At 39.9% G+C, this 22,809-nt stretch overlaps 1 protein-coding gene across 6 annotated transcripts; it reads left to right on the top strand.

Annotated features, from left to right (window-relative positions):
• The first annotated feature begins 65 nt into the window (after positions 1–65).
• Positions 66–21,790, top strand: LOC102237641 (catenin delta-1). Of its 6 annotated transcripts, none has more exons than XM_023328121.1 (22): positions 66–155; positions 5,630–5,754; positions 7,382–7,545; positions 9,742–9,810; positions 10,412–10,531; positions 10,616–10,872; positions 11,981–12,262; positions 12,361–12,598; positions 12,705–12,927; positions 13,854–14,040; positions 14,117–14,234; positions 14,344–14,497; positions 14,712–14,729; positions 15,016–15,084; positions 15,924–16,051; positions 16,177–16,327; positions 16,424–16,616; positions 17,619–17,827; positions 17,947–17,988; positions 18,080–18,147; positions 18,310–18,412; positions 20,203–21,788. In XM_023328121.1, exons 3-21 carry the CDS (start codon positions 7,387–7,389, stop codon positions 18,367–18,369), a joined length of 2,745 nt encoding a protein of 914 aa, XP_023183889.1. In that variant the 5' UTR covers positions 66–155; positions 5,630–5,754; positions 7,382–7,386; the 3' UTR covers positions 18,370–18,412; positions 20,203–21,788. The 6 variants fall into 6 exon arrangements, with proteins under 6 accessions (XP_023183889.1, XP_023183892.1, XP_023183891.1 ...); XM_023328122.1 differs by lacking the exon at positions 66–155 and adding an exon at positions 253–641; XM_023328124.1 differs by lacking the exon at positions 18,310–18,412 and having other exon boundaries at positions 20,203–21,790.
• The last annotated feature ends 1,019 nt before the right edge of the window (positions 21,791–22,809 follow it).

Raw genomic sequence — 22,809 nt, forward strand, 5'->3', positions numbered from 1 at the left:
CGTTTGGTAGAAAACTCTGGTGTCGTTTGGTTTTCCACAAGGCTGACCCACAGGACAGGGAAGGAGGGGGAGAGAGAGAGAGAGAGAGAGAGAGGGCAGAAAACACTAAAAACGGAGTAGTCTGGAAGGGGTCGGGGCTTGTATTCCCTCAGCAGGTGAGTAAATCCATAATTATTCCCAGATGTTTGGTTGCAATTTGCGCTTTCTTCGCCTCCCTCCCGTTACTCGCACATTTTGAGGCGCACTGCAGCGTTGGCAAGGAGTGGTCGCTTTTTCGACAGATGAGCACGACTCTCGGTGGCTAACGTTAGCCACCGATGCTAATCTAAAAGTTCAAACGGATTAATCTGTCAGTGAACTCTGCGACTCAAAAGGCCACACAGTACCAACGAGTATGACTGTAAATGCCAGGACGGGTCATCTGTAAACGCCGCTTGGCCGCTATGTTTAAATTATTTAGCGGATAACGTTTTTGCTATGCTAGCGTTAGCTCCCCTCTCGGAGGGCTATGTGGGTTATTGTGATGCTAACGCTGCAAGACAGCCAATCCAGGTCATTCTGCTGCTGAGCGAGCATTCAACTCAACAGAGCTGATTTTTTATCTCATTTAGCGGGCCGGTGGCGTTTACAAAGCACCCAGCGTGAGTAAAACGTACAACTCCTAAGCAATTTGTCTTTTTTTAAAAACGTATTTCTGCTGTTTGATGACGTCTTCTTCATTGCTGCTGACCCATATTGCCAAATAATCTGTGTGATTTCTAAATCACTGGAATGCTGGCTGCTCCTGACTTCAGATGGTTCTCACTTTGGGGGCCACATTTCTGGCCTTTTTACGCCGCAGCTGATCATTTGAACGTTTGAGAGAAGAAAAAAAGATGAAACTGAGTTTTTTTTTATTTTTTATTTTTTATTTCAATTTCACAACGACATTGGAAGCACAGCTGGGCAGTGTGCTACCGGGTTTTCCTGCGGAACTGAATACAGAGTAAAAGGAAAACATATTTTAATTGTTTAATGTTAGTTGATGATATCGTAAGAGGTAAAATAATTGGCTTGATCAAGTTGCACTAGTAAACACTTGAGTAGACTGGCGACTTTTCCCACAGAAATGAACTAATTGAGTCATTCTAGTCTGCCTCTCATATGTTGCCAGATTGTCCTATAATTGATTCTTCGGTCTTAAAAACTGATCAAATGTTTTGCCAGAGTCACACGAAATAAAACGGACATTAAATTGAAGCAAAAATCTGATTAGAAAAATTCAAATTTATGAGCTTTAATCAGTTTTCATTAAGAACTTTTTCTTCTTATCTTAACGATTAACTAGATGACAAAACAAATGAGCATTTTTCAATAACGATGAGCCACTAAAATTCAAGAGAATTTTATTGCTTTAAGCTTATTTTAATATTTCATCACCTCTACTCCTTTTGTTGATGACTAAACCTGACTGTAAATATTTAAGGCATGATTGTGTGTACATTAAGGAATGTGTTTGCGAAATCCATTCCTCTGTGTGGGTGGTGGTCGCTCACACAACCTGAGATTATCAGTGAACCTGTTGGGTGGGTCTTGTGTTAACCTGTTTTGTTACTGGAAGAAAAAAAAAAAAAGCATGGGTGTGGATAACCGTCAGCATGAGTGTGAACATGTAAGCTAGCCTTTTTCCTCTTTGTAAACACCGGTTTCATGCAGACGTATACTGGATTGTGGTTTAAAGACTTCCATTTAAGCTTTAGGTCTGTCCTGGTAGATGTTTATAGAGTAGGTGTTTGAACTATAGGTGTAACAGGCTCAGGTTTGTTGTTGATCTGCTGGTGCCGCCACTAATAACACCACACGCCAGGCTCTCCTGGCGACTTGTCTCCAAGCCACTGTTTGATTGCTGACACATGCTCTGAACATAGCCTGTGATTGTGTCTGCTCTCTTAAGGACTCTGGGTTAATCCATAGAGAGCCATAATGGAGGGTGTCTGCATATGTGCGTACATGTTAACTTCACATGTGTATGTGTGAGGAGGTAAGTGGATTAGTGGGGTAAAGCTTCAATCCCATTACAAGTCTTGTTCAGCTTTAGCATCACACTGACTTCGACATCAAACCACGGTGCCAGTTCGGCTGAAATCGCTTGACCAGATGTGCATTTCTGTGAGTGGATCTCTTGTTTCGGCAGGTGTGAGCGCTCATTTCAAAAACTCGAGTTTAACCTTTTAAGGTCGACGCCCGCCCTGTGGCGGGCATGACGTCATGTTTCTGTGTGTGTTTTTTGCTCCAATGTGATAATAAATTTTGTCAAAATGAAACAAACACTGTAAAATCACAAAGTTTAGGATGTTCTGAAAATAATGATACCAAACAAGGTAAGGTAAATAGTTTTTATGGTGAAAATATAAGGGTAAATTCAAAATTAGACCAAAACGGCCATTTAGACCCAAGACTCCAAAGGGTTAATTAAGTCGACAAAGCCTTCATTGATGGTTACGCATGATCACAGATGTCTTCTGACAGGGTTAAGTGAGTCATGCTGACTGATGGCTGCAGAATCAGATGGGAATATCTGACTCGTGGTGTCTCAAGGTTCAATCAGATGTTGTTGACCTCGGAGGCAACGTGCTTGTCGTTTTGAACTTTTGCTGCTGTCATGCTTTGGACGAGCGAGCGTGACCCTTCCTCTGTGCCCTCTTGTTCCCTTCAAAGTTTGGAACGCACTGTCAGGACTTTTGGGGACATGTGACTGGTTGTATTAAAAATTATGCTGTTAGAGTAATCCAGTATTATTATGGATATAAACTGAAATAACTTGTGCTGGTATAAAATGACTTATGTTTACAGTTTCTTGCAATTAATATTCCCACTTTTATGAACTTTATTGTGTTTAGGCAATCATAAATGAAAATATTGTAGTCAGTCTATTAATGTCTAGGTTATAATTGTTAGTAGTTGATGTGATCAGGTTGTCTGTGTACTGTAAGCACAGACGTTGGTTTAATGTGAATGTCATAGATGAAAAACATCAGAAATTGATGTCTAAAAAATATATAAAATTGAGTTTTGCTTATGTATGAATTATTAAGCTAATTATGTTTATGAAATGCATTTAGGGCTTACAGTCTTAAATTGACTTGCTAAAGTTACTTGTAGAAACGCTTCGTACAGAGTAAAAGAAAAGGTTTTCTTTTCACAGATCCAACATTAGACTAAGTAAGACATCTAAGACTTATCGTCTTTTTTATATATAATGAGTGAAGAAAGAGTCCAAGAATACATTAATTCATTAGCAGGTGTGCTAGAAAACCTTGTTTGGATAGAATGAATGAAAATCAGGTTTTGGTTCAATTATAGTTTTTGTCTCCCTTTGTAAAGGTCATAGAGACGGAAGTGAAAATGATGGGGAACTATTTTAGCAAAAATAGGAAGCGGACTATGTTTGTGTAATTCAGTCATGGGGCAAATAGTGCACCGTGATCCAGAAAGGCGGCCATCGGCGAAGGTCCTGTAGGTGGCGGTTCTGTCGTGGAATTTGTTTTTTGGGGAGCCGAAGATCCATCTCTGATGTCGAATCCATAACATCCTGTTTCTCAGGAAGCTGGCGCGAGGGGAAAGAGGAGGGAGCGGCTATGGGACAACATTGATTGTTTTCATTGTTTGGCGAAACACGCTTCTAACTTTCAAGGCCAAAACCAACAGCTGCGAGAGACGTGGGGAGTGGACAGAAGCCGTTCGTGTCCAAAGAGAAGCCAAATTTAACCCCGTTCTCGCATGGACACACACACACAGGCCCGCTCAGATGTGTGGGCTGATGTTATCTCTACTCCCCGGGTCTTTTCACATTGCTGTCTGTTCTGTCAGTTGCACAAACTTCACATTGTTCCCACCAGCTTCCCAGACTGACAGCTGCAAATTCCCTCCTGCCTGCGGTTAAACTCCAGTCACTCACACACTCCATGCTCTTACAAAATCACACTCCCCTCCAAGCTTCTTAAGAAATAACAATCATGGTGTATTATTCATCTTCTGGACGTTGCTTTTTCTTTGCGTATGAAGTGAGGGCTTCTGGATGGTTGAAAAGGTGGCCGATAAGATATTTAGTTTTCTTTCCCTTGTGTCACAGTGACTGAATAAGTCGCCTTGAAACGCAACAAAAGTAAACAGAGATAGTCGAATGATGATCAGCCGCTGTCCCTAGCTGTTACTCTGCTTTTCAGTTCAGACGAGGGTGGGCTGTGAAGTTGAATTAGCCCAAGACAATGGCAGGAATGCAAGATTAGCCATTATCCTTCATTCAACAAGCCCAACCTTATCTCTATTATATCCGCTGCTCTTTTATCCTTATGTTTGCTCCTGCATTCCCTTTGTTTTCCTACCTGAGAGTCCACTTAGGGTAGTGTAGAACAACAATAAGCCCTATCTGTTGTGGATAAAATCTGCCCTTTCCTGACTCTGACCAAATATGGTCAGAGTGAAGCAGCGCAGCAGTTTGTTATTGGTTCAGGTAGGAGGCTTTGACTCCTAGTGTTGGGTTTATGACATCATGTCAGTCGCTCCTATCCCGCATGTAAATCCAGCTCCCAGTGGTTGTTGCAGATTTTCTTTCCTTGGGAAATTTCACCCAAGCCACTCCTTTTCTCATTAGACCGTCCTCCTTTCCTCCCGTTTTTAAATCACCCTGCTTGCCACACCCCATGTTAGGAATAGAGTGTCACTTTATTGTATTTTTTAAAAAATGCCCAGGAGCACATGGAGTCTTCTTGGTGAAACCACTAGACTCTCTACACGGGCATCACAAAGTCTGATGGGAGTTGCACAATCTGAGTGAGGTGAAACTGTGAGTCACTCATCACCATCTCTCGCTCTCATTATGCCTCTGCTTGTCTCTCCATTTGCACTTGTTAGTGCTTTACCTGTCAGACCCAGGAGCACCAGCTGCTTGAAGTGTAAATGTGGATCCCAGTTGGTTGGCCAAACCCTTGACACTGAGGTATATGTCTGTGCTTGTTGACCAGATGCAGCGAGAGACAGGAAAACACAAATCGAGCCGCTGCCCCTCTCGTCCAACCGGTCGGGCAGGTGTGTGGCAATGGCTGCTGCAGCAAAGCGTGGATTAGGAGATAAGGGCATCCGCTTCCATGGTCCACTTGTTTAACGCTGATATAACAACGTCTCTCTTTGAGCTAACGTAACACGGAAGTTTGGACGGGGGATAAAAGGCAGCTTAGTTGAGAGAACGACAGCATCAGGTTGGCGTTTTTCACATTTAAAATGCGATTCCATCTGAGACAGAAACCCGAGCTCTTTGTGGCCATTTCGATCTCTGAAACACATTTTCTCGTTTCTGCTGACGGTTAAATTTTCTGTGGCTAAGAGCGAGCTGCAGGTCGGTCAGCTTCCCACAGCTAGCTGCCGTACGCAGGCCAAATGTTGGGTAAATACAGGGTGTGTCTGAAGGCTGGGACTACTGTGCATCTGTCTCTGCCTCTTCCACTCACTGCAAACACAGCTCTGTTGACACGCGTGCTCGCCTTTTTACTCGCCATGTTGCTGTTTTTCAGACTTGGGGACATTTACTGAAAACATTTCTCCTTCACTATCTCTGTTGTTCTTTCCCCTCCACCTCTGTCCTTCTCTGTAGTTCATCCCCCTGTTTGTTTTTGCTTGGATGTTGAAGAGGCCTTCTCCACATGTTCAACTAGAGCCCCATCTCTGAGCGCAGCGTGACCTCTCACCTCTTCTTCCAAACCACGCCCACAGGTGAAGGTGTGTATCCGGGATTTTTGCTGAGCGTTTAGACGCTTTGTTTGCTCAAACTCCAGTGAGAAATGTGAACTTCTTGTTTGTGTTTAAGCCAAACTGAGAAATGAACACTTCTCTTTTCGATTTGATGTTTAACTTCCTGCTGAAGTTTTATGCTGTTGTTTTTTTTTTTTCTTTATCAAAGTAAATTTATGTAGTGTTTGAATTAAAAGGGCAATGACACTTGTTTTTAAAAAAAAAATCTAACAATGCTGAAATAACAAAAAGTAACGTAGCCTATAATCAGTTTCCATCATGCAGTTTCCTGTAAAACGAAGCCTTGTCTTGACATGATTCCTAATGTGGCAACTTAAGGCAGTCAGAGGCCTAAAGTGACTCCTCCATTTGTGCATGAAGCTTGTTTATCGATCTGGATGCAGAAGCAAACCATGACACTGACAAATCAACACATTGCATTATTTATATTCGGTGCATTAACTGGAACATTGAAGCATCCGACTTTCTCTTATCGCTGCCCCACACAACTGTGACGCCGTTTTGATCCCTTGTCTGTATGATAACCTTCATTAATATACCAGTTTCTTTGAATAGAGACATTTACAGAAAAAGGCAAAACATTATCTATTTGGTTTTATTTAAAACAGAAATGCCTGAGTTATTCCTTCTGCAGCTGAAGTGCATTTCAGTAATAATGTTTAAATTTTAAATCTGATGCACTGAAGAAAAATGTCTAAAATTTACATGTACATTATACATTTCGATTAACAAGCCGACATTAGATGACATGTTAGTCAGGTTTTGGTCTCATGCAGCAATTTACCATCAACTTCTTCATACATGTGACTTTAGTTGGTTGGTTTGAAACCAAACTACATTAATAAGAGAACTGCACGTATTCAGTGTCTACCAAAATGGCCTCATTGAAACTGGACCTTTTTAACAAATGAAACATTTTTCAATCAACAGTTTTTTGGTTGTTGTTTTTCTTTTTTTTGCTTTATCACATTTATTTCAAGAATCTTATTGCACTTGTGTGAACATTTTTTGTAGTTTGATCTATTTTAGTCTAATATTTTAAATCTGGTTTCGATACCACTTGCTGCCGTTGCTGTAGATTTGGCATAACATCTGAACCGTTTCCCGCTGCAGCGTAAAACCCTGGAGTTTCATTATTTTGCTTTCACAGGTTGGATGAAAGTCGTGTATAGAAGTGGGGAGTAACTTTGAAGTTAGACCCGGCCTTTTCAAAGGAATAACATAATAATCCACTGTAGTCTAGGGGATTTTCTTTTAATGCAGGTTTCAGATGTCATGGCTTCACGGTTGTGACTAATGTTCTTTTATAGTTGAGGTAAAAGCAAGTCCAACTCTTGTGCAACCTTGATGCCAACAGATAGCCAAGATGATGCCTAATTCTGAGTCATTATAGATGGTTTTTCAGTTGAAACTGGACAGAAAAGAGTAACTCTTATTTTCAGTACCAAACCTCCAGGTCCTGTAGAATCAGATGTAGCTCCATGTTGTTCTGGAGTGGCAGGTTTACTTTTAAAACCCCTCCCTGTGTGCTGCTGTGTTTGCATCTGTATGGCTGTCTGTAACGCCCCCACTCTCACCCCTTGGGGCTGTTCAGTGTGTATGGAGCAGTGTGAGAACGCAGCGGCTCTGCTGGAGTCAGTCAGGGAGCAGGAGGTGCAGTTTGAACAGCTGACCCGGGCTCTGGAGGAGGAGAGGAGGAGAGTTGGCCTCCCCGCCACCAGCCCCATGGCCCTGGGTCACCCCTTCCCTCTCACACAGGTAACATGCCCCGAAGAGTCCAAAACCTCCCCATTTTTCCCATCTTCTGCATCATGGATCCTTCTTCCCCTCATCTGCACCATCCAGTGAATTTAGTTTTAGTCCTTCACTAGCCTCCCATCAGTCATTCTTGCCCTCTCTCTCCTCGCCTCCACCTCCTCTCCATCAAAACTCTGCAAATTGTGCCTTTTGTGTGTTTTGCAGCGAGTTCCTCTCTTTAAGCCCTTGTTTACAGATATTGTTGCATGCCTTCATACTTCCTCTGCCGCTGACGTTTTTGAGATGGCCGTCACTCTTTCAGCACTCTGTCACTCACCGGATGTTCTCTTTAACGTTGATGAGCATCTTTTGTTGCCTGTTCTGGAATTTCAGAAATGCTCCTCCTTCCTTTCAGCATGATGAAATGGATCTGATGGTTGTGCATGTCTCTTGGTTTTCCATACAAAGAAGTACAGCCTAGTTTACAGACACTTTATTGTGTTGTTCCAGTCCTGCATTAATCATTCTTCTCCTATTAGGATTTAATGTGCCGTTGTTAATGTAGTCCTAAAGTAAGTTTCAATTGTTTTTTTTATGCTTAAATGCCTTCTTAATGTTTGGCTTTTACTGTTATAATTGATACAACTTTAAAGTGTAGTCATTTAAGTAGAATAAACTCCATCCAGTACTTTTGCTGGCTGTTCTGGTTTATTCAAATAGTCTCAAACTATTCAAATCATTGCCTCAACTAAAGAAATTTGCGAATATGAGCTGTCAGGATTTTTTTTATACATAATCAGAATTTGCTTTTTTGTTGTTTTGAAGGAAGAAACTAGTGATGAAATGTCCAGACTTATAGCTAAGCAATACTTTTTAATATTTATTGCAGTTTTTTTGCTAAGTTTTGTTATTGAGAGAATTTTTTATTTACAGAGATTAAATGGGTTTTTCTGGATTATTCACTGTCAGATTTAATCTTGCCTGAATCTTTAGGCTCTTCCGGTAGGGAGAAAATAAATTTTGATTAAATATTTTTTCTTACTCTTAAATAAAAGATATAAAAAAATCTTAATTTATTTGGATAAAAGTCTTTGCCACACCAAAGCTTCTCGCCCAGCTCATTGGCCATTACTGGAGCTGGTTGTAAACATTCATTTACACACATAAAAGAACATTTTTGTTGTTGTTGTTTTTTGTAAGACTCCAGATCCAGATTTTTAACTCGAGTCTCTTTCTCCATCACACCTGAATCAATAATTGGGTCATTAATTGGACATATTAGAAGTTGATTGCATCTTGACACATTCCTACTTTTTATTGTATTTTTCTAAAGTAAAACCTTCAAAGTTTAAATGTTTAATCCAGTCCAGATTTTTAAGGTAGTATTAATTTTAATTTGTCTGTGTGTTTATCTCAGAGGCCGTTTTCAGCTGTGTTTTTAATTTGTTGGGCAGGTAATAAAATCCAACTGGTGTTTGTTTTGTAATCGCGTGACTAATCTCAAAACGATAGAAAAAATGTAGTATGTATACAAATATGTATACATTTTTACATTGGTGTTGATGGAGGTAAACTGAAGTTTTTCCACCAGGACAAAGTTCATCGTTGGAGGTTGGTGGACTAGAAATGACGACCTGTAGAGGAAGTGCGAACCCACTGGACATAAAAATGCTGCCTTCCCTTCCGGTTAATTTAAAATAACAGGCCTTCCTCTTAGTTAGACATAACACCTAATCTGGTGTGATGCACTATAAATGTGACCTGAGTCAGTAGGCTGAGTCACCATCACTGTCATAGAGAAACTGATAGTAACTGGGTGGATGAATGATGGCTGGAAAAGATATCTAAAGCAATGTAGCAATGCTGTGTTCGCATGATGACTGATATTTCAGGGAGTTTATCTTAAGAATGAATGCTGGTCACAGTTTGATTCTGAGGTGATTATGTAAGCGAGCAGAGCAGGAGGAAGAGGAGTGCAAGAGCGCCTGTCTGCATTCCAAAGTGTTCGCCTTTTTTTTGTGTTTGTCTGGCGCTGATTCACTGAGCCATTAACATGCAGGGACAGGTTGGTCAGCCCTGACTGGGCTTTAGCAGCAGCTAGGGGAACTCTGATTACTTTAAAAAGCACACAGTTTTGACAACTAATGAATATGTGTTGAAGCAAACTGATGTGGTGTTTAATATGATGTTCACAGTTCTTCTTCTTCTCCATCCTAGAACGGGCGTTTAGGGGATGCAGACATAGAACGTCTGAAGCTGACTGACTCGTACATAAACGGCACGCAGGTGTGTTTTTTTGTATTTTATGCTTGATAAAGGGCACCTGATTGTTTTAGTAATTGAATAAAATTTCATGGTGTACACATTTTTTATTTAACCACTTGTGCCTTTTTTTTTTTTTTTTTACACAATATTACAAATTCATTGAAAGATGCAAATAAGCCAGTTAATTATTTTTTCATATATATATATTTTTTGCCTAAAATTCAATATTGTAGCAAAGGATGTATCTGCAGCTGAATGAATACTGTATTAATTTGTTAGTTTTTTTTATTAATAATGGGATAGAGAAAGATACCTAATTTATTTTTAACAGAATTTGAACCAGGTGAAGCTAAAACTATGCCACTTGAATTCAGTGTAGAACAAATTTACCAAAAAATAATTTTTTAACCTTAAATACCAAATGTAGATTATTTGTACAGTTTTGGCATAATTACTGCTCTGAGGACAGTGTTCTTTTAGCAAGTCTGCAAACACCAGTTAACGACTGATCAGTTACTAGATTAGTTGACGATTATTTCACTAGTCAGTGAATCATAATGAATTTGGTTAATTGTTTCAGCACTAGCTTGATCTCTTTTTACGTTTGCTGTTGCTATTACAGTACAGAATGGTGGACCCCGCACACGGAGCTCTTGATGACGGCTACACACCTGAGGATGAATCCCAGGAAGTACACTCTGTCTTTTCTGAGGAAGGAACCAACCGGAGGATAGATAATGGGGTACAGCAACGTTTCATGCTTTCACGGTTTTTGTATCTTTAGAGCGTTTTCCTAAACTAACGTGTCTTGGCTTCTCTGTGTCAGATGAAGAAACCAGTCTCGCGCACGGTCCCGCCCTCTCAGTCGTCTATGGATGGGATGTTGTCACCTGCTATGGGGGTCTACAGCGCCACACTGGACAGGCCTTACAGGCCCACGGGGGTTGGGGACTACCCTACCGCGACAGTACCCCGAAATTATCACTATGCTCCAGTTGGCGGCTATGAAGACTACCGGCCAGGTCCGCCGTCGGAGGCATACACCAGCCTGAGCCGGGGCTCGCACATGGACGAGCGCTACAGGTACAGAAATACAAGAAACTCAGAGGAAGTACAAACACAGAACTTCACTGTTCTGCTTCATGTATCACATTTGTTGCAGAAACTACACTTTTTTTGGAACAGAAAAACTTAACGTTTGCATCTGTATGGTTTCTGCAGAGCAGAAATTTAAGTTTCAAGATGAATGCAAAACACTAGTGGATACTAATAAAAGGCTTGCATCCCTCTGCTGATTTATTTTAATGTTTTATTCTATTTTAGGTCAGTTCCATTACGCTATTTGCATTTAACCAGTGCCATTGTTGAATTATTGAACTTATTACTTCCTTTTTGTTTTGTTCACACGTTACATTAAGCTAGAAACTTGTAAACAGGCCTGAGAACCAAGAACACGTTACATGTTCTGTTTTCTGTATGTTTAATACAGGAAGCTCTAATGTGGCCAACCACTTTATACCTCTGTCTTCTGTGTGAATAAGTGACCAAAGTAAATGTGAAACTGCTTTAGTGTTCACATGAACCAATGTGATGTTTTTACAAAGTTAAGACCTCTGAAATGTGCTTTTCTCTTCTATCAAACACCTCAGATGTTTGCCACACAGATAAGATGAAAGCATCTTATCAGAGATTTATACTAAAAATATCTTGTTCCAACTGTAAGAACACAATATTAACTTCCAAGAAACTTTTCAGAAAGAAGTGAGAGCTTGTTTAATTAGCACTTTTTCATCAATATTAAATTGATGAGAAAGTGCTAATTATAAGTGAAACAATCTGCTAGTGGAGCAACACATTTTTCCTATGTGACAAGTTAAAAAGTTGGCAGTTTATTTCATTTATAGCTGGAACATTTTACCAATATTAAATAATTATTGACTTAAACAAGCTCCAACTTCTTGCTGAAAATTATTTGTAAGTTAGTTCTGTCTGAAGTATACTAAGATATTTGCACTAGTATCTGGTGGTAATATTTGATTTTGCAGTCATCTGCTTCTAACTCTTTAAATAAACCTCAATTCAAAAATCTTGAACTATTCTTGTAATGACGTTTATTCTGTAGTGTTTGGGTCAGTTGGAGGGAAGCATTTCACAGATTTTGGTCTCCATGATTCTCCTCCTCGCCTCGCAGGCCCGTCGATGGCTACAGAACTCTGGACTCTGGCTACAGGGCCCACAGCCGCCAGCAGCTGGACCCGTACGCGGCGCAGCCCCAGGTGAGTCGCATGAGGGCGCTGGGGTCAGCGTTGGAGATGAGGTATGGCCACGGCCACTACGGACTGGAGGATGATCAGCGCAGCATGGGGTATGACGACTACGGCATGGGGCCTCCGCCCATGCACCCTGGAGGCTACGGTACAATGCCTCGCCTTGGGCCGGGCCCGGGTCCAGGAATAGACAGACGCAGACTCAGGTATGATGGCAAAGTCTTGCTCTTATTGGATAATATCTTGAAGTCCCAGCTTTAGGATGCTCTTGACAAATATTGCTCTGTCTTCCTGAAATCTGCAGAAGTTGCGAAGACACTTTGGACGGTGATGTGGGAGGAGTCGACCCTTATGCATGGGGGGTTCCCACAACGTTGGAGAGGGATAGCATGGTTTCCCTTGACAGCATACTGAGAAAGGGCCCTCCCACTTGGAGGCAGCCAGATCTACCAGAGGTGATCGCCATGCTGAATTACCGTCTGGATCCTGTCAAGGCCAACGCCGCTGCCTACCTTCAGCATCTCACTTTCAAAAATGATAAGGTGGAATATTGCTCAGTTGCCTGAACAATAATTATTCACGATCCAGTATTTCAGGTTTTGTTGCTTAATTTTCAGGTTTTTACTTAAGGTTTCTAACTACTTTTAGGTGAAGTCGGAAGTGCGCCGCCTAAAGGGCATTCCAGCCTTGGTGTCGATGTTGGATCATCCCAGTAAGGAGGTTCATCATTCAGCCTGCGGCGCTCTGAAGAACATTTCATACGGACGAGACGCAGACAACAAGATCGCCATCAAAAACTGCGATGGTGTTACTGCCCTGGTCAGGCTGCTGAGGAAAACCCATGACCAGGACCTCACTGACACGATCACAGGTCTAACCTCTCACTGGATTCTTGGTTTAAGTAACCTTTTGTTTTACTTTGCTCTGTTTTTGTTTGCTGCTTTTCCTTTTAGAGCTCATCCATAACTTGATTCTGATGATCAAAGTTTTGGTTTTTAGAGATCTAAATTTTGGAAAATGTGGCTTTTTTTTTGTTTTTTCACCAAAGCGCTCCTTTGTTTTCCATAGTTCAGAGGGATGTCAGGATGCCCACGGCGGCCATCTTGTTTGACAAGCATGTTTTATAGTCTCAGTTTATTTGGACATTGAATTCAAGTCTACTAAGGGTTAACTTTTTTTTTTTTTTTTTACATTACAAGAATACAGTCACAGTAATGAGAATAGTTATATGACAAAGGTGGCATAATACCATTCCTATTTCTCATAATTTTAAGATGATTTTTAAAAAAATTTAAAATAGTGTCTACATTCTGCTAATACTATGTCATACTTTTTGAAAATATTTTCTGACATGAAAGTGTGGGTCAAATTAAAAAATTAAAATTGGGAATAAGAAAAAATACCAGATAATTATATAATTTCTTATTATAATAAGAAAATATAATTCTTATTATATTTTTCGGGGTTGAATCAATTGCAAACTCAGAATATCTCCAGAGTAGATGAACTAAATGATCAATTTTTGAAATTTCACTCCTAAAAGCTTAATTGATCATTAAATATTGGAAAAATTTAGATTGTAAAGTCCAGGCAAATATAACGTACTCCGTCATGAATCAATAAAACGCTGAATTTTAAGTTTTTTTTTTATCCACACACACACTCTACAAATGAGTCATACCAAAGAAATCCATACTTCAGAGATGCGAGAGGCCTTGCTGTTCCACACAATCTGCTTAGTTTTCTCACAGTTACACCCACATAGCAAACTTAAAATATGCTCTAATTTTGCGACAGGCACCTTGTGGAACCTCTCCTCCCATGATTCGGTGAAGATGGAGATAGTGGACCACGCTCTGCACGCTCTCGCCGATGAGGTGATTGTTCCTCACTCAGGCTGGGAGAAAGGCGGAGGCGAGGAGAGCTCCAAACCACGACATTTGGAGTGGGATACATCCTTGACCAACACTGCTGGCTGCCTTAGGTATTGGACGGAAAGTGGAGAGAATTGAGAGGAAAACGTGAAATTATGTCCTTAACTTTTCCACCTCGTTCATCAGGAATGTCAGCTCAGAGCGGAGTGAGGCCAGACGAAAGCTGAGGGAATGCACAGGGCTGGTGGATTCTCTCATGTACATTGTCCAGTCACAACTCAACCACAAAGATGTGGATAATAAGGTTATTATTATTATTTTACTGGAATCTGCACATTTTTCATCTACGCATCTTTAATCCCTAGGTTCTCTATTTTTTACTATGGTGAACTTTTGTCTCGTTGTTTCTGCAGCTGGTGGAGAATTGCGTCTGCCTTCTGAGGAACCTGTCCTATCAGGTCCACCATGAAATCCCCGGCTGCGAAAATTACAAAGAGCTGATTCCTGTCAACCAGGGCCCCGCTTCAGCCCACAAGGGAGGCTGCTTTGGTTCACGAAAGGGCAAAGGTCGGTGTCGGACAAGTTTTAAGTCCAAAATTTCTTCTGTGTCTGAGACTTCTGCTGTTTGAAAGCCAGGCAGTCGCTGGTTGGTTTGAGCTTGCTGGTGGCGGAAGCACCTGTTGCTGTTTTTCACACTCTGCCACTGTTTCCCTTCTCCTCTCCCTGCTTCCTCTGTCTTCCCACCCTCCTTCATGTCTTCCTATCTCTCCGCTGTGTTTAGATGAGTGGTTTTCCAAAGGTAAGAGTTTCCTCTTGGTGTTGTCTTGAATGCTTAAGAGCTGCTGCTATCACCCATTTTACTAATGCTAAACAAACATCAGTGAGAAACAAAGGCTGTTTACTCGTGTCACACGGGCATGAACATTCGTCACTGAAACAACGCTGCATGTCGACGGTGCTTTCATCACTCAGTGTCATTTCTAGAAGTAGAACACATAAAACTCACTTTACCTGCATGGGATATTTATTTGATCATTTCTCCAATTTTTTATTTTATTTAATTTTATTTTTGTTATAATTTGCAGCGAAGAGGGATGGGGATGATGGAAGTCCAGAGTCTTACGATTTTCCAAAGAGGACAATACCTGCCAAAGGTATGACCAGTTATTTTCTTTTATGCTCAACATCTGTTTGCTTATCAAGCTCAAGAGTTTGAATATGTGGATATGTTTGTATTTATCTTCATCTAAGTCTGAAAATGTTGGGTTATGTTTTGTTTTATTGAATGACATTTAAAAACCTTTTAACTTTTAAACCAGAGGTTCTCAAATTTCATGTTCAAAGGTTGGGGAAACAAATCTAGATCAATAAATTGTAATCAAATTTAATTAAATGAATTTGATTATCGCTAAATTTTCTAAAATAATTCATACTTGTGACCATAGGCTGCTGTCATTTTGACAGTAAAGAGTGATGAACACTCTAATTTTATAAAAGGTTTAGCATAAGTTTAATTTTCTTTTTTGCCTCAGCATTTAAAAGTACCTTTCTATAAAAAATAAGGCTGAGCTATAAAAGTACAACTATCAGTGGTATGTCAAAGCAACTGAAGTAAATCTCAGAAGCCCAGAGTCAGTCATAAAGTAAACCAATAGATAAAAATTAATTTTTTATTTATTATTGATGCGTTAAGCACACACCTGCTCTATTTATGTGGCAGTCGTGTGCCCGCAGTTATATGGCGGGTCGGTTTCGGCCCTGGACCTTGTGTCTGATACATGTGACTTAACTGCAACACTGTTTCCTAGGTTCTGACGTCAAACCCAAACCCTGAGTTTTAACTTCCCAGGTAGCTGGAATGCAGCATTGCCTTTAGGTTAAAGGCCTGTCAGGAATCTGTTTGACCCAGAATGCTGTCTGAGCTAATGTGTCTTTAAAACATGTCATCAGCTAAAGGTTCATCAAGCTCTGTTCATTGTTTTGTTGACATCAGGTTATGAGCTGCTGTACCAGCCAGAGGTGGTCCGTGTTTACACTTCTCTGCTCAAAGAGAGCAAGAACCCCTCAGTGCTGGAGGCGGCGGCCGGCGCCATCCAGAACTTGTGTGCCGGACGATGGACCGTAAGTTTCAGATGCTTCAACAACTAAATTACCTTTTTTAAAATACTTGAATTATCTTAATCCTGCTGTGAAGCCTCTGGAAAGCTTTGCTTCAGCAAATGATGATGGTGTGTGTGTGTGTCCAGTTTGGTCGATACATCAGAGCCATGGTGCGTCTGGAAAAGGGCCTCCCCATCGTGACAGAACTGCTCTCCCATAATAACGATCGTGTTGTTCGGGCAATGTCTGGTGCCTTGAGGAACCTCGCCATTGACAACCGCAACAGTGAGCTCTTGGGTAAGATGATCTTCTTTGTTTACTGAAAAACACGTCCTGATGTTCACCTGCGCTGTGAAAATAAAGGAATACTGACTCGTGTCTTTTCTCACGTAGGCGAGCATGCTCTGCCTCACCTGGTGGCTGTCCTGCCTGGAGGGCAGAACCAGTCTAGGCGCAATCTGTCAGAGGAAACCACGGTGTCAGTACTGAGCACGCTCACTGAGGTGCTCGGCAACAGAGTGGAGGCAGCAAAGAAACTGAGACTCGCATCTGGCATTGAGAGGCTGGTGCTCATCAGTAAAGATGGGTAAGTGTTTCAGGATTACACATTTAAAAACCGTGTGGGGATATTATGAGAGAGAATCCTTGCGGGAAATCTGCTCTTTGTAAGACATGTAATTTGATTACAATCGGGTATTTTTTAAAACTGAAGTAATAAAATATAATTAGAACACGAAGTTCAGAAAGTATACACTTTTTGTTAAATTGGAGCATTTTAATGACTGTTTTGTCTCTATTTTTGGAAAAACTAAAGTACAAAATGAAATGGTGAGATTTACTGACTTGAATAGCTGAATTTGTCAGTACGTATTCTGAAATTGAAGTTTGAATTTTTAGCTCAAAAGAAACTAAAATGTTTGCTATAACAACTGGGCTTTCTCCTGAGACAAAAGGGTCAATATTGAAATCTTTTTGTGTGGCTTTTAGAGAGGAAGCTGGTAACAACCAGAGTTGAGCCAGTTGCAGCTTTGACACACGACCTGCAACTTTGTTTGCATGAGTAGAAATGTCTTCATGTTTTAAAATATTGTGGGGTGTAAATCATATATAAACATACTGAAAGCAAACAAACTAAGCACAGGGCACTGTAGGACACCAGCTGATAAACTCACTTTGCGATTTAAGAACTTGCAAATGAGACAAATTGAAGGATTTTAAGATTTTTTTTTTCTGTAGAACAAAGAAATTCAAATAAAGTAACTTTTGTTGACCTGCTTTCCAAGTTGGTCAAGAATTGACAAATTGTGTCTGTTTGAAATCTCAATCAAACTGTGTTGAATGCAGCAAAAATATTTTATCTGATCAGTAGCTTAATATTTAACAGGCTTTTCCAACTTTTGATATTAAAGTTACAAGTTGAAAATGTTGCATGACTCACAAGTTCAAATTAGGAAACTGTCCCACTTTTAAACCAGAATCGAGTAATTACTTGTTGTTTAAAGTTCAATATCTCCCTTAGTTTATGTAATAAACTGTGTGGACAGTCTAAGCTGAACACTTCTTTAATCTTTATTCGGGTTTCCTCCAGCACCCGCACTGACCGTGAGGTGCGAGGAGTGGCTCAGGTGCTGCAGCTCGTCTGGGCTCACAAAGAGCTGCGCCGGCCGCTGGAGAAGGACGGCTGGAAGAAGACGGACTTCATGGTGAACCTGAACCCGAACACCACGACCACCAACGGACCGAGCACCAGAGCGAACGGCACCTACGAGGACAGCACCACGCCGCTACTGGACAGAGGTACAGACATCATTTCTGCCTCCGAGCCTGAATATGGACGTTTCTTGAAATTAAAGTCTGTAAACTCAAATGCATGTTGCATATTTTTATGGTTATTTTTCATGTCTGCTTGTTTTTAGGAGATAAGAGGGATCTAATTCCCTTGAATGATCTTGGCCCTGGTTAGTATATTAATCTCCTCTGTTTTTGTGAATTGGTATTAAAGTCACTCTATGAATGTGCTGATCTGATTTTTATTTTCTCGTTCCTCAGATTCCTACTCTACACTGGACCAGAAGGAGAGGAGACACACTCTGGACGAAACCACAGACACTTTACCGGTACTTTCAAAACCTCGTTTCCTGCCTGAACTGGACTAATCCCTAACCTGATGCACCGCGTTCAATATTTCCTCGCAGTGACCTTTTTAATGTAACTTACTGACACTTCTCTCACAGTCACTTCCTGTCCACCTTCTTTCTCTCTCTTCCTCCGTCACTCAGCGAGGGGTGTATGGGAGCAGAAAGGGCTCCCTGCCTCTGTTGGACTCCTACGATGGTTAGCCCCGCCCCCTCCCCTCTACCCCCCTCTGCATGTAACAGCATGGTATGTCCAACTGACCTCTAATCCTGCATGTTTACTCTGAGCTTCTTTTGTCTCTTATTACTTCAGACCCTCGAATAAACTGGTGTAAATCCACGGTGGTGTGCTGGAACAGAGGTGGAGGTTTATTGTGGTCATGTTTAGATCTGTGACGCCCCCCCGATGTTCTGTGCTGTACATATTGCTGTAGTTTGCTCCTGAGCTGGTCCTTGTGCGTTGTTTCTTCAGGTTTCTAATTCTGGATAATACAAGTTTAAACGCTAGAACGAGTGTGCAGTGGTGTTGTCACAATATCATTTTATTTTATTTTTTTACGGTCGTAAAATAAATTTTGCTTTCTCAGATTTAATCAATCTCGAAATATAGAATAGGAGTAAAAAATGTATCATTAAATAACACAAATCAAAATATTGCTAACTGAAAAGACTACATATCTTTAGAATATTTTCTTTTTATATGGTCAGAGGATTCCTTTAACTTGATGTTCATCCATTCATTTCTAATGGATTCTCTACTTTGTTCATATGCTGTGGTGTCTATGAGCACACCCTTGTGGTTATCCTTGAAACTGCACCCTGTGTCCCAGCCTATAAGAAGATTTAACTTGTCTGATTTTATTTTTTGGCACCACTTTAGAAAACACGTATTTAGGGCAAACACCACTTGCAAGTATTTGGATCAAAACCTTTTTTTTTTTTTTAGATTCATGATCTGTGACACTAAACCATCAGGGATGATTTTGAGGTTATTTTACAGGCATTTTATAAAAGAAGTTGTTACAAATTCAGAAAAATCATAATTTTATCACAGGTAATTTTAAAAATCATAGAGAAAAGTTAACGTATTCAGAATCTATTTTGCCTTTTATTCTTGCAAGCACAGCTTGGTGATGGAGTTTTTTTTTTTTGTCACACCTCTGTGAAAAATAAGTCAAGTCACAGGATTTACCACTTCAGGTATAAACCGTCACAGAATGTTGGTTTAAAAAAAGTTAAATGTTTAAGTTGGTCTTAATTCAAGCCCTAAAGTCTTTAAAATGTCACAATTTCCCCTTTAATTTCATTTTGTACATTTATATAATCAATCACATTTTTTCCTTGAATCTAGATTACAATGAAAAGTGTGTGGAAAGCATGAAGTTTAAAAAGAAGCTTCTCATGTTACTGTGTCTTTCATTATCTTAAAGATGAAGAAAAAAACATCTGATTTTCTAAAGAGTAAAATGAAGAACATTTTCTTTTCAAACATAAAAATAATTGTTGCCGTTTGTGTTAAAACTGATCAAAGTCCAGACACCAAATAAATTAAATGCTGAAACGTATCATAAAGGTAAATGATTAATACTCAAAAACTTTGGCATCCAAACCACCAAATAGCCATGTTGGAAGAATGTTTTTGCCTGTTCAGTCTGCCTAACTTAACTTTTTAAATAACCATTGTTATGTTTGATTAGTGGTCACAGAAAACACTTGAAAACATTGTAATCCACTCGGTCTGCCTTTATTGTACAAAAACGTTTAATTGATGTAAACTACGTGTTAAATCACTGAAGTCTTATCCAGACCCAACAATCACATTTAATCTTAAATATTAAGTTTAACGTTTGCTAAAATCGTTCTCATCAAAATAAGTTTTCTTTCGCTCATCAGCTTTAATTAAACGCGTTTTATTTTTAAAAGTTGTGACGGCACCAGTGTGCAGCTGCCATGTTGTATCTTTGTTGTTGTTTGTAAAAACCTTTTATTTTCTCCGTGGTTTTTAATTTGCGTGTTTTGCTGTTTTTGATTCTACAGAAAAACTCATAGTGTGCATCACCCAGACTGGGCCGCCCCTGCCCTACCACTGCTACTGAGGAGAGCGAGGAGGCAGACATGGACGCCGTCTCCTCCTCTTCCTCTGTCTTACCCTCCTCTCTGTCGCCACACAGCTGGGATCTGAAGATGAGGATCAGCATCCAAAGAAAGTGGTCGTGTTGCAGAAAAACAGTCACGAACAGCACACACACACACACACACACACCTGTTTCATTCAATTGTAGCAGCAGAAATATATTCAGTTTATAAATTATAGCTGTCTTCTGTAAAGGCAATCACCTTTGTTGACAATCATTTTATTCTGCAGCCATCATCCTGCTTTTTTTCCCCCCCATTTCTTTTTCTTGCTACTAAGTAAACAGATATTCATGCTCAATATGTTGCTGCCAGCCCCTGCATCTGAACGATGGATCTGTCTTTAGCCGTCTGTGAAGGGGAATATAGTGTACATAGGTGAAACAGGATGACTGCAATGGTTTTGGCGCATTAATTTAAATTGTCCCTTTCCTGGGAATGCTGGGAGGCCGGATGCACCCACAGGCTGCGCTGTAGATGGATAATGTTTATATAGGAGTTATTTTCCTGTCTAGAGTTATTTTCTCTCTGTTGGGATGAGCACAGACCTGTATATTTGTCAAAATGCTAAACCTGTGGCCGTGTGTGTGTGCGTTTCTTGTGTCAAAATGATTATGGACCCTTGTTTGTTTGTTGATGATTTTTTTTATTATTATTATTGAGCAATGTCTTTGCTTGCACGGACCAGACACGTTTAATTGTTTTTGTCTGATTGTCCCCTGTTTTAATTTTTTTTGTAACTGTCTTATGTTCCTGCTGCCTCTTTTTCTGTTTTTATTTTATTTTATTATTTTTTGTTTGTTTCTGTTACTCTCCCCCAAGTAGAAAATAAGTTTTGAACTGCTTGTTTCATTTTATTCCTGCCTGGATTTAGCAGACTCGTCCAGTACAACGCGTCAAACCTGGTACTGAGATGTGAAGCTGTGACAAACACTACTACATGTTTAACCACTAACCAAACTTTTCCTTTCTCAATACTTACAAGAAGAAAATCGTGTGAACATTCTCTGACTTTTCAAATAAGAGTCTGCCATGTAGCCATTTATTACCTTCACCTCTAAATCCGTTTTGCGTCGCCTGAAATATGAATTTCGGAGGCTTTTGTTACTCAGAGGAGACTCGAGTTTTCCTGCAGCTTTGGGAGAGATGCTCTATAATTTAAATTTTGGTCTGACCCATTTGTTTTGTACTTTGTGTCCAGTGTGTGTTTTATTTTTGGGGGTTTGTATGTGGGTGAGAGCATTATGCAATTTTTTTTTTCTTTTTAATTCAACTTTTACTGCTATGTTTTCAAAAGCAAAAGAGACCAATCTTTCAGTTTTTTTTCTTAATCTCTTCACACATATAGTATATTTGTACTGTTGCCTATCCATGTAAAATTATGACGTACCATACACCTGCCTTGGCTCTGAGCAGTTGCTTTTTCAGTGAAGTATGTAACTGGTAATACTGTTTGTTTTTTTTATAAATAAAGATTTTTTCTTAGACAAGTTTTGCCACTTGTGTTGTGCTTTCTCTGAGTTGCCAACTAAGAAACGGCACCATAAGATGTCAGAGCTTTATTTTTAAAGCAAGTCCTTTTAAAACACAAATGGCGATATTTTATATTAATCAATTTTGATGATGATCTTGATTCTATTAGACTAGTTTCAATATATTCTTTCAATTTCAAGTGAGTATTGTGAAATTTATGTAAAAGCAATGTTATTCATGTTATTCCCTCATCAAAAGCATACTCAAGTATTTTTCATTTTTCATACTCGAGTATGAAAAATTCATAGTTCTGCTTTTTTAAATGTATGATTAATTAAAATTTAAAACCTTTTTGCTTTTTTTTTTTTACATTGTTTTGAAAATTGTCTGCCTTTATTTTGTATCAGAAACAAGATGCTACTTTTGTAACATATTCATTTCTCTGACCCCCTGACTGACAATTGACCTTTCAGATTAAGTTTCTTTAGATTTTTTTTTTTGTTGTTGTTGTGTAGATATTTAATCTAGGTTATAATTTCCCTACATGAGATAAGTGGGAAACTTCTGTCACCAAACATTTCTAATTAAAGAGCCGGTGTGTCTTGGTAATTTCATCCCCTGGCACTCGTTGGGGCAAGTTGCAAACACTAAAACTTGACCCTGTCTGATCTTCTCTCCCTAAAATCAGTTTGCTCTGTGAAGCCTTTTGAAGTTTACTTCATGGATTAACTAATTATCAAAGCTTTCTAATCCAGAAAGAAGATTTGCCTTTGAGCGAGTCTCGTTTCTACTCTCACAACTCCTGCATCAAACACATTGAACACGTTCACAACAAAGCAGCAGAAGACTGAAGTGCTGACATCCTCAACTTTTCTGTTGTCTCCTGTTACATATTGACATGATTTTGCGCTTTAGGGTTGCGCTCCAGTACTTGTCTTGTCGTTTTCAGTATGTGGCACATTCGAAAGGCAGCTGCTGGATCACGAGGGGGCTTTGGAAGTGCATAGCCGACTGTAAATGGTTTTAGCATTAGTCAGG

This window comes from Xiphophorus maculatus, chromosome 23, assembly GCF_002775205.1.
Source record: "Xiphophorus maculatus strain JP 163 A chromosome 23, X_maculatus-5.0-male, whole genome shotgun sequence".
In the NCBI taxonomy this organism is placed as follows: Eukaryota; Metazoa; Chordata; class Actinopteri; order Cyprinodontiformes; family Poeciliidae; genus Xiphophorus; species Xiphophorus maculatus.

Bases quoted from the DNA above. Each gene is read 5' to 3' on its own strand.
- LOC102237641 (XM_023328120.1), top strand. From the start codon at position 7,336: ATGGCTGTCTGTAACGCCCCCACTCTCACCCCTTGGGGCTGTTCAGTG. The intron at 14,041-14,116 runs GTATTGGACGGA...CTCGTTCATCAG, and splicing joins AACACTGCTGGCTGCCTTAG to GAATGTCAGCTCAGAGCGGA. The intron at 16,617-17,618 runs GTAAGTGTTTCA...GGTTTCCTCCAG, and splicing joins GTGCTCATCAGTAAAGATGG to CACCCGCACTGACCGTGAGG.